Below are 12,425 nucleotides of genomic sequence, written 5' to 3'. Positions count from 1 at the left end.
AATGAAATGTTATAAACAAATTTTTGGACTGAAAAAACAAACAAACAAACAAAAAACCCAACTAAACAAGGTGCAACGATTATGTCTTCTATGTGCCAGGCACTGTGCCAAGTGCTGGGGATACAAAGAAAGGCAAAATACAGTCCCTGCCCATGAGGAATTCACAGTCTATCCAAGGGAGTAAACAATATGCAAAAAAATATCGATAATCAAGATATATACAGGATAAAAAGGAAATAATCAATAGAGGGAAAGCATTAGAATTAAGTAGGATGGGGAAAAGACATCTTGTAGAAGGTGGAATTCTACCTGAAACTTGAAGGAAGTCAGAAAGGAAGTAGAGATGAGGCATGGGAAACAGCCAGAGAAAATGCCCAGAGCCAAGAGTTGGAGAGTCTTGTTTTTAGAACAACAAGGAGGCCAGAGTCATTGGATCAAAGAGTACATGACAGGGTATAGGGCAAGAGTGGGGAACCTGTGGCCTCGAGGCCACATGTGGCCCTCTAGGTCCTCAAGTGCAGCCCCTTAATAAAAGGATTTGTTCTGTGAAGTTTGGACTCAGTCAAATGCTGCACTTGAGGACCTGGAGGGCTACATGTGACCTCAAGGCTGTAGGTTCCCCACCCCTGGTATAGAGTGTAAGAAGACTGGAAAAGTTGGAGAGGAAGGATTAGGTTATGAGGGGCTTTGAATGCCAACCAGAAGATTTTGTATTTGATCTTGGAGGCCATAAGGACCAATGGGATTTATTGAGTAGGGATTTGACATGATCAGACTTGTGCCTTAAGAAACTCACTTTGGTGGCTGAGTAGAGAATGAACTGGAGTAGGTAGAGATCTGTGGCAGGAAGAACAACAGGCAGGCTATTTCAGTCATCCACATGAGAGGTAATGAACACCTGCACCAGAGTGGTGGCAGTGTCAGAGGAGAGAAGGGAGACTTTCAAGATATTTGTGATGTTGCAAAGGTGAAATCAATAGGCCTTGGCAAGGATTAGATATGGGGGATGAGAGATAGTGTGGAGTCCAGGATGACACCTAGTGTTGGGAGCCTGGGACTTGGGGGGCTGATGGTGCCCTCAACAATAACGAGGAAATTTGTAATGGGGGAGGGTTTACTGGAAAAAAAAATAAATTCAATTTTGGATATGTTGAATTGCCTACTGGACATATCAACCTGGATGACACCTATGCAATTAAAAACTGAGTCTAGAGGCAGCTCGGTGGTGCAGTGGATACAGCACCAGCCCTGGAATCAGGAGGACCTGAGTTCAAATCTGGCCTCAGACACTTGACAGTTCCTAGCTGTGTAACCCTGGGCAAGTCACTTAACCTTGATTGCCTCACAAAAAAAATAAAATTGAGTCCAAAACACACCTTGTTATCTTACCCTTCTCAAAACTTTCTTTTCTGCTGAGAGTACCACCTTTTTTTTTAGCCACTTAGGTTCAGCCTTCACTCTCCCTCATACACAATATTCAATCAGTTGCCAAGTCTTATCAATTCTAACTCACCACACCATTTGGCCACATGGCCCTCACCCTAGCTCAGGCCTTCATTGCCTCCTACATAGATTACAGTCATTGCTTCCTGATTTGTTTCTCTGCTTCCCCTCACCCCTCTCATTCACTCTTCATACAGATCTGCCAAGATAATCTTCCCATTGCACAGTAAGTGTGCCATATGATATGACCATATTATTCCTCTGCCCATGACAGAGCTTTCCATGGCTCCTAAGTTCTCTTTGCAAAAAAATACAAAGTCCTCAGCTTGGCATACTGCCCTTCAAGAAGTACAGGTCATGGCTAAGATTCTTAAAATCTGGCCCCTTTCATTGGCGATATAAATGTTTAGATTCCTTAAGAGTCTAACCAATATGGCAGGTTCTTAAAATCTTGGCCAACCCTGATCGATATTCTAATAAACTTTGTCTTTGGCTGAAAGAAGGCTTAGTTCAAATTCATTTGAGCAGGACCCGCATCTCTTGCTCTCAATATTTGGGGTCCTAGCACCCCTAAACCTCAAAAGCCCCTGCCTCACCAGTCTGTACTTTTTAGAATTTATTCTGAAAGTAGCAACCTGACTATGGCCTGCTGAGATAATGAGGAAATAGCAGTACAAAACATGTAGAAGAGGGAATTTTCTGATTATTGCCTTAACCAAGATAAAAATCTTGTCATTTTTTGTGTGAACAAGCAGAGAACGATAATAGTAAGAAGAAAAAAAGGAAGATAATACATGTTAAGAAATCTTTTGTATAATTTTTTATGCCTCTCTGCCATTTATTCTTCTGAATCTGTTTCTTCAAATCTACCCCAATCTTGAAGCCTTTTATCATATTTCCCATAATTCTCCATACTTCTCATATTTCTCCATGGGCCCCCAAATTAGGGTCTAAGCTGGCAAAATGTGATTTTGTGATAACTGAATGGGGGGAGGAATGATGGGATTGTAGCTGGATATTGATCAGGAATGGACCTCACAGACCATCTTGCCCATCATTTTACCGATGAAGAAACTGAAGTCTAGGAGTTTAAGTGCTTCGACCAAGGTCACATGGATAGTAAACATTAGAGGTGAGATTTGAACTCAAGTCCTTCGACTCCAGAGCCAGTGCTCTTTCCATGTGTCATGTCACCACAGAGAAAGATATTGCCATTGTTACCTTTAACCCTCTTTATAACTTCCTAAAAGAACCACACACGATGATCCTAACAGTGAGCGCTACTACCACTGGTTAGAACATGTAACAGATATCGAAGAGGAACAGAAGAATAACCAGAGGCTACTACTACTACTTGCTATCCAGGTACAAAATAAGGGGATATCAGTTCCTGCCTTTAGTAGGAAGAGTCTAGAAAAGCTCTGAGCTAAAAAGGCAATGTAGCAGAGGACTAACATAGGAATCTACATATTCTGATTGCCCGAGTGAGTATTGAATATGATGGGGAAAATGACAAATGCATGATTATTGACTGTTGTAAACTGTCATGAATAGGAGGCAGTTAACTCAGAATGCAAGGCAGGTAAGCAGTGCCTCCCTGGTAAAAACAGTGAGCTGCAAGTCAGGAAAAATGGACTCCATACATGTAATACAGAAGGATATTGATTTGGTGCCTGGGACTGGAGCTCACTGCACAGGCTAAGGATATTGGGAAGTACTGTTCAGAAAGTAAGGGGATAATCAGAATGCAGTCAGGACAAAAATAGAAAAGCAAATATGTGTGTATGTATGCTTGTAAGTAAAAGTGTATACATATTTATAATGTGTATTATATACATTATTCGTATATATTGTATATGTGTATTATACATACATGTATACATGTAAATATGTGGTATGTGTCATATGCATAGGCATGCACATATATAAATGTTTATATGCGTGTGTGTGTGTGTGTGTGTGTGTGTGTGTGTGTGTGTGTTCATGCGCACAAACATCAAATGTGACTCTCAACTTCCTTGACAGAGATAAACAGGGCCAGTGGAGTAGAATTTAGGAAGCAGTAAGCAAAAAGAAAAAGCTTGGGAAGAATGGAATCGAAACACACAGCTTTCATTTTGTGTTGGGTTTTTTTTTAATCTCTCTGCATCTCTGTTCTTTTTTCTCTCATCATGTCTCATCCTCTTTAGATTCCCTTGCACCTCCATGTCCTCCAGCCCTAAAGAACTTCATTTACTTCATGTCTGTATTGATGATCTCTGAGTAGTGTATTTATAGATCATAATTCTCTCAAAGATATCCTTTAAGAGAGATGAATAAATGGTTGGTGCACTATCGCAAGATGCATCTCTGGGCACTGCTCCCTCCCACCACCAAAGAATATCCCTGCAGCTCCATGTTCTCCTGTGTTTGGGGAACTCAGACACTGGATATGGGAAATATGCATAATCATATCCTGGTATCCAGAGGCATGAAGGAGTGAAATAACCTGTGCTGCCTCTTTACAGTGACACGACACCATACAGTGACCACACATCCCACTATGTACCAGGCACTGGGTTAAGTGCTAGAGATAACATACAGAAAAATGAAACAATCCTAGCTCTTATGGAATTTACATTCTATTAAGGCAAAATAATACATAAAGGTATAAATATACACAAAATACATAGAGAATAAATATGAAGCATTTTTTAGGGGGAAGAAGCCCTAGAAACTGGAGTGGGGTATGGATCAATGGCAAAAGGCCTCATGTAGTAGGAAACGTCTGAGCTGAAACTAATGGAAGCTACAGATTTTAAGAATACAGCCTTTCAAGATAAAAATGGGTTCCCCTCCACTCTCCACATCTCCTGGTGACATCAATTTGCTTCTTTCTTTCATTACCGTACTCCAGTAAAATGAGAATGGGTTTTCACATGAGAAAGAACTCAATAAGTATCCAGGAGATGGAGTGGGGAGGAGGGATACTTCTCATTATTCAGGACTTGTTAAGCCACTTTTCTCAGTTGCAGTTTCCTCATCTTTCAAATTGAGGAGTTGGACTTGACTAGGGGTTCTTAACCTGGAGTAAATGAATTTGTTTTGATACTATATTTCAATATAATTGATTTCCTTTATAATCCTATGTATCTTATTTCATGCTTTTAAAAACATATTCTGAGAAGGGATCCCTAGACCTCACGAAACAGCCAAAGGAATATGTACATGATGCAAAGAAAATTAACAATCCCTGGAGTTGATGACCTATAAGGTTCCTCTCCAAATCTAACATTCCATTATTTACTTCAAGGCTAATACCTAATGTCTTTACAAGGAATACACACTACACATCCCTGGTATGTGGGGGACAAGCAAGGTAAGGAAATAAGGATTTACTAAGCGTATACTATCTGATCTGTTTTACTATAAGTTATTTCATGAGAGACATTTTTCTGTGTGTTCATGGATGTCTTTTAATCATCAGATGGCTTGAAAATAAGAAATGCTGGCATATTCCACGGATTCTTGTGATCAGTCATGTAATAATTGAATAATAATTGAAAGCCATGCTGCTGGAGAAGAAAACAGAAAAGATAGAAAGACAAGAAAGATTCAGAACTCTTTACCTCCATGATGGGGCTGGATGCAAGGACTTTTTCTTCAATGTTGGTTTCACTGGCAGACCCCCCAACTGTAGCAAAATATCGCATGGCATATTTAGCTGACACTGTCTTTCCGGCTCCTGACTCACCACTTACTATGATGGACTGGTTCTTTTCATCTCTGCAAAGTCAAGGAAAAATGGTGTTGGTCAATTGCCTGCCATTTAAAGCACACATTATCTGTCAAGAGGATCTGTTTTTAAGACCTTAAATCTGGCTTGTGGCCTCTCCCCCATGTCTTTGGTGAGTTTAAGCAGCATGATTAGCTCAAAATCAAATTCCCCCAGATCTGCCCAAATAAAAGAGAATTGTTTCAAGGGTGTTTTGAGCACCTAAAAGCAGTACTGTTGCCTTTCTCTTTATTGCTCCCCCATTAAAGCCTAAGAAGAAAGAAAGTTAAATCCATCAGTGAATAGCATTCACTGAGGATCTGTATGCAGTGCCCAATAGCTGATGTTACAAGAAAATTGTATCTGACTACCTTTAAGGACTAGCACAATATTTACCTACACCAAGAAGTCTTCCCCAATTGATTACACACTACATGGATCAAGTCATTAATTTCATCCCCTAAGCATTTATTTGTTTTATAGTTTAGGCTATATTACCTCATACTGATTTTTGCTTACTAGTTGTCAGATGGCTCTCTCCAAAACCTCTTGCACTTTCATCGAAGGTGCAAAGTTATTTTCCTCTTCTTTTATGTCCCCCACAATATTCCATAATCTAACACATTCTGTGAGCATTCACTAGGTGTTCTATAAATGTCTGTTGAATTGAATACGTGAATGAAAAGTCCCAATAAGTAACATGTTGATCTTTATCTCCATATAGTACAGATACTGGAGAAGAACAAGATAAAACGAAATGAGTGATTTAGGGTGAACAGAAGGAAGAACATCTTGACAGAACTGAGCCCATTAACGCAAACAATATGTTAAGCCCCTACTAAACACAGGGTGTTATCCTGGGCTTTGAGGGAAATGCAGGATATCCAAAAAGGACTTTTGGGATACACAATAAAGAGTTTAGATAAGAGCTCTCACCCTCAAAATGCATACTGCCTAGGGAATGCTTAGTGTTTGTCAGATGAATGAATGTCACAAAGCATTTTGCTCATCTCTAGGAATCAACTAGAAATCAACTGGAAAAACCAAAGGATGGAGTTTGAATATATGGGTACAAACCTAAATTCTGCCTTTTAATAGCTCAAAGTCACAAAAAAAATGTTACTATCTCTTTTGGGGACTTGGTTTCTTCATCTGTAAGATTAGGTTGTACTAATGATGGTCTTAGAGTACAAAGGAAGGAATCTCAGAGATCATTTAGTCCAATTCCTCATCTTACAGATAAATTAACTTAGGATCAGAGAAGTTAAGTGTCCTGCCCAGGGTTACATTTTAGCAGAATTAGGATTCAAATTCATGCACTCTGACTCCAAATCTAGCATTCTTTCAATTATTCCATATCTGAGGCTTAATCTCTGAGGTCTCCTTCCAGTTTACTAGGGGAGCTTCATGAGGGCAGGGATTATGTCTTATTTACCTTTATTTTTTCCCAGGTTGAGCACAGAACATTGTATAGACACAAGACATATATGTTGAACAAATTCTTTGATTCTAGTTTTTGCTGTGTTAATGCTGAATGCTAAAGGCATAACTCCTAAGGTTTTTTGTTTGTTTGTTTTCAAATAGGTAGTAATAAGTAAGCTTTGTGTATATATATAGATTATACATGCATATGCATACATATGCATGTGTATATGTGCACATCAACACAAATATAGATATATGCCATATCTATATCTACACAGCTCTCCCACTCTCTTTTTCTATCAATCTATCATCTGGGGGCAGCTAGGTGGCACCGGCCCTGAAGTCAGAAGTACCTGAGTTCAAATCCGGCCTTAGACCAAACACTTGACACTTACTAGCTGTGTGACCCTGGGCAAGTCGCTTAACCCCAACTGCCTAAAAAAAAATCAACCTATGATCTGTCTATCATGGGGAGGGAGGTGAGGTACACAATAGAACAACAAACATTTTCTAAACAGCTATTATGTACCAGGCATTGTGCTAAATATTGGGGATATAATGACAGAAACAAAAAAGCTCCTGTCCTCAACAGACCTTCGGGAAGAGATAGAAAACGTACATCCATAAGTAAAAATAACAACAAAAATGTAAGGTAATATGGAGAAGGGCACTAGCAGCTGTGGGGGCGGAGCAAATTGTATAGGCTTCATGTTGAAGGTGGCATTTAAGCTAATTTTGAAGGCAATGAGGGATTCTAAGAGGCAGATATGAAGAGAAAGTACATTTCAGACATGGGAGATAGTGCGAAGGCATGGCGATGGAGGATGCAATGTTATGGGTAAGAAACAGGAAGAAGGCCAGTATACTCCAAGTTATACACAACAAGATTCTATTTACTATTCTTAAAGGCAACAAATTAGATGACCCCTAAATTCAGAACATTTAGAGCTAAAAGAGGCCTGAGAGACCATATAGTCTAAATCTCTGATTTTACAAGGGAAAGAGAGGACGGGAAAGAAAAGGAAAGGAGAAAAATTACCAGAAAACTTAAAAAAAAAACAACTAAGGAATGAAATTGTTATGACATTTTAAGAAATTAGTTGTTATGACTTTTAAATGTATTTCATTTAATTGTCAAGAACTGTGAAGTGAATTTAATTGATTGTACTGATGCTCAACACTATTTATATGGATAAGAAATTATTTTTAAAAGAAAAAATTATGGGAAAAGGGTTGATTTTTTTAAATGAAAGCTTACCAAAATTATCATCAAGAATAAACACATATTGTTTAATTTTGGATTGAATGTCTGCATTCAGATTACCCTGCTAGACATTGGGGAATGAGAGAGAGAAAGCTGAGTAAAACCATTGTCCCTGCCCTCAAGCAGACTATAATCATTTGAGGACTATAATCATTGAGGATGCATGAAAGTTACTTTCAGTTGTGATCCTTTTAGATTTCAAGTTATACTTAATTAATGGGCTTGGGTGAAGGTAGATATAAATCATCATTACTGATACAATAAGTTCCTATTTTCAAAGATTCAGACAAGTGGAAAATCTAAATAATCAGAGTTTTTTCAGTCTAGTAGTATGATAATTGATGTTTATCTTGAAGTGGTTTGTGAAGGATAGAAAATGATTAATTCATGTTCAGTTGAGTTAAATGTTCAGTGTATTTTTTTTTAAATCCAATTCTTTCTTTAAAAAAAAATTTGTGATTGATGTGTGATCATGAAAATATTCTAATCTCCTAATCACCAAAGACAAATGGGAAATTATCACAACAAAAGTCCAAAAACGCAATAGTCTGGATGTTTTTCTGAAGAATATGAAACACTAATATAGCTGTTTTCAAATTACCACCTCATCCTACCATTTTACAGATGGACGAGTAAGGTAATACCTAATCAAATAATTTAACTGTTAAATGGAAAATCCATGGCAAACCCTGGAACTTCTTTCTGAATCTAATAACAAGGGTTAGATAGAATCATAATCATCTCTTGGTTTTAAAATTTCTATCACAAGACTAGATCAGCCAGAAAACTAACTTTCCAATGCCACTTTCTCTTTTCATTGGTATCCTTTGTCCTCCTCCTGTTTCCTTTCAAGTTTTATTGACACTTTTTAAAAAAATGACAATCATTTCTCAATATTACCCTGCCACCAGGAGCTGTAATTGGTGTCCCTTGTAACAAAGAAACAAAACTGGCATCAGACCAAGTCTGACAATGCATATACAGTATTCCATACCCATTGCCACCCCCTTCATTCTCCTCCCTCCTTCTACTAAGAGGAGCAAAGGTTGTCTCATCATCTCTTTTCGAGGACCAAGATTAGTAAATATATTTTATCTAAAGCAACAATCATGGACTCCTATTTTCCATCTTGACCTTTGCCCATAACTTAAAACTCAGGTTATAAACAGCCATTAAGAGTCAGAAGGGAGAATAGATCAGTCTGGGATGAAGAATTTTCCTGGTATAAACAAGATGAACTATATTTCTATTTGTATATCAAGAAGCACATTCCAGGAATGACTATGGACAATTCAAAATTCTGTCCTAAAGAACCCAGGTCTTCCTCATTTTATTGTTTGGGACAGTGATGTCAAACTCAAAATTTAAATTCTACATAAGAATTCTTGCCCACTGCAAAACTGCATACTGACTTAGAAAATCACACATTTACATTATCAATGTCCTACTGCACTTATATTTATTTTGTTAAGTATTTCCCAACAGCATTTTAATCTGGGGTGGGGGGAGGGGAGATGTGTTTGACGTCTCTGGTTTAGGAGACTACAAACATGAATGGTCTAGGAAGTTACTATATTTAGCTGGTATTAGCAGTTTATTGTAAATTAGCTTATATCTGCAAATTGCTGAATGCTGTCTTGTGGAAGAAGGATTAGACTTCTTCTATGTTGCTCCAGAGGGCAGACCTAATATTACTAGTGGAAATTACAAAGAGATAAATTTTAATTCAATATATCATCAGTCAAAAAGCATTCATTAAATTCCTTCTATGTGCCAGGCACTGTGATAAGTGCAGGGGGTACAAAGAAAGACAAATGACAGTCCCTGCCTTTGAAGAGCTCACAATCAAATGGAGCAGATAACATGTACACAACTATGTACAAAACAAGCTATATACAGGAAAAAATTGGAAATAACCAATGGAGAAAAGGCACTAGGATTAACAGAGATTGGGAAAGGCTTGTTGTAGAAAGTGAGATTTTATCTAGGATTTGAGAGAAGCCAGGAGGCACAGATGAGGAGGGAGAACATTGCAAGTGTAGGGAAGCCAGCAAAAATGCACAGAGCAGAGAAATGGAGTCTCTTGAATGAAGAATATCAAGGAGGCCAGTGTCTCTGTGTTGGGGGTGAAAGGTCTAAGAAGACTAGAAGGGAGGGAGGGGCAAGGTTCTGAAGGACTTTAAACACCAATCAAAGGACTTTATGTCACCCTGAAGGTGATAGGGAGCCACTCCTAGCAGAACAGAGTAGAGAGGTGACATGGTCATTCCTACGCTTTAGGAAAATCTTTTGGAAGCTGAATAGAGGACAGAATGCAGTAGAGACAGGTATGTGGTAGGTAGACCCACCAGCAGGCTATTGTAATAGTCATAATAGTACAAATATGAGGCTACAAGGGCCCAGACTAGGGTCATGGTAGTATAAGAAAGGAAAAGGGGATGTATTTGAGAGATGATGCAAAGTTGAGTTCAATATGCCTTGGCAATAGTTTAGATACAGGAGAAGAGAGAGAGTGAGGATTCAAGGATGATGTTGCCAGCCTGGAGAACTGTGGTGAAGGGGGGAGGGTTTTGGGTGGGAAAGATAATAGATTCAGTTTTAGACATGTTGATTTTAAGATGTCTATAATACATCCAGTTCAAAGCAGCTGGAGATGGGATACTGGAGGTCCACAGAAAGGTTAGGACTGGATAAGCAGATTTGAGAATCACCAGCACAGAGAAGATAAGTGAATCAATGGGAGCTGATGAGATTCCCCAAGAGAAATAGTATAGAGGGGGAAGAAAGGAGGGCCCAGGAGAAGGCCCTGTGAGAGGGTGTGACCTGAATGAAGATGCAGTAAAGGAGACTAAAATGGAGCAGTCAGATAGAAAGAGAACCAAGAGACAGCGGCCTGAAAACCTAGAGAGAATCAAGAGGTGGGTGATCAATCCTATAGAAACGGATAACAATTAGATCTGTCCAACCCAATGAAACAAACTCCTTTGTCAACTAGTAGTATATTCCCTGTTACTGAAGTGTTCAGAAGTTGGATGACCACTTTGGGGGATTTTATACAACCAGTCTCCTGCATTAGGAGGGGGTATAGAGTGGATGACTATTAGTTTCTAAATCTCAGATTCTATGAAAAACTTTCCAACACCACAGCCAAGAGAGAACAAAGGCAGCTGATGTATGTGTACATCAGAGGGTCACCAGCAGAAGAGAGAAGAGCCTCCTACATAGAGTAAGAGCATGAGAAAGTGCAAAGGCTGAGGAATCCTGGATTGGGAACTCTGATGGGCATCATGAATAGTACACCAGGGATAAAGAGAACATCAAGTCTGGGTGGTAGGAAGGAAGTAGTATAGAAAGGGAAAGTGGGCAGGCACTGAAAACAAACATTGACAGTAGACATTTTGCACATTTTGCTGCAGGCTGTCCCTAGCTCTTTATACCCTGCATTGTCATTCTCAATTGCCTCAATTGGCATTCAAGTGTCATTCAATTGTTCTCAATTGTCATCGTCATTCCCCATGATCCTTTCTCTTTGGAAGGATATTCAAATGCAGATCAGTATTCCTGAAGACTTGCAACAATTGGCAAGGGTTACTCTTCTATGCCTTCATTGCAAACTGTATCAAATGGAAAACTATTCTGACACTGAGAAATACAGACAACACAGGCTGCAGAAGAGCCCTTATTATAGCTAATAGTGTCATTTTTCCACTTCAGCTTCATAGTGATTCTTCTTTTCTATTTATAAACCTCTTAGGTGCAGTATGATACAGGTAATAGCAAAACTAATCTCTTCCACTGGCTTGCTGTTCCCAAGGGGAACCATTTCCATTCCTCATGTGGTCACAGAATCACATACTGTCTGAGCTGAAAAGAACCTTACAAGTCTAAGATTCCACGATATACAAGACAAGGGAGGGGCCAAAAGGATAAGTGTCTTGTCCAAGGTCACACAGTTCATAGATCCAAGACTACAGCTCCAGTCTACTGACTCTCAAACAATCCTGACTGCCCTAGACTTTTATTTATCTGCAAACTTTTACTGACCTAGTCCTAATATTAAAGCCTATTTTTTTTTTTTTGGTGAGGCAATTGGGGTTAAGTGACTTGCCCAAGGTCACACAGTTAGTAAGTATCTAGTCTGACATCAAATTTGAACTCAGGTCCTCTTGACTCCAGGGCTGATGCTCTATCCACGGCACCACCTAGCTGCCCCCAAAAGCCTATTTATTTTTTAAAACAACTTCTTCTTTTGCTCTTCCTTAACTCTATATCCTGTTCTGCTTTTCCCTCAGGCTCTTGGGTCTTCCACTCATATCATCGACCCCTACCTCCCACCCTTATCCTTTCAAGAAAGATGGCAAGTATTTCCTTTTTGGGGCTCTGAATGTCCTAGAGAGCTCTGGTGAAAAATGTAGAACTCTTGATAACGGTGCATCATATAGTTTGGGTAGGAAACACTGCACTAGTACAAACTACTGATGTGTGCCATCTCACAGTGGTTTCCTCATCTAGACTATGGCTTAGGACATTGTCTATAGA

General features: G+C 39.1%; 1 protein-coding gene across 1 annotated transcript in view; it reads right to left on the bottom strand.

Moving 5' to 3' along the window:
- MYO5B (myosin VB) overlaps positions 1 to 12,425 on the bottom strand; it is a 536,371-nt gene that overhangs the window by 265,362 nt on the left and 258,584 nt on the right. The window contains exon 5 of the mRNA XM_020972319.2: positions 5,052 to 5,208. Coding sequence (XP_020827978.1) covers positions 5,052 to 5,208 — 157 coding nt within the window. The remainder of the gene's footprint in view (positions 1 to 5,051; positions 5,209 to 12,425) is intronic.

Source organism: Phascolarctos cinereus, unplaced genomic scaffold (assembly GCF_003287225.1).
Source record: "Phascolarctos cinereus isolate Bilbo 61053 unplaced genomic scaffold, phaCin_HiC Scaffold_4;HRSCAF=312, whole genome shotgun sequence".
Taxonomy (NCBI): Eukaryota; Metazoa; Chordata; class Mammalia; order Diprotodontia; family Phascolarctidae; genus Phascolarctos; species Phascolarctos cinereus.
This window is presented reverse-complemented; position numbering and strand designations above follow the sequence as displayed.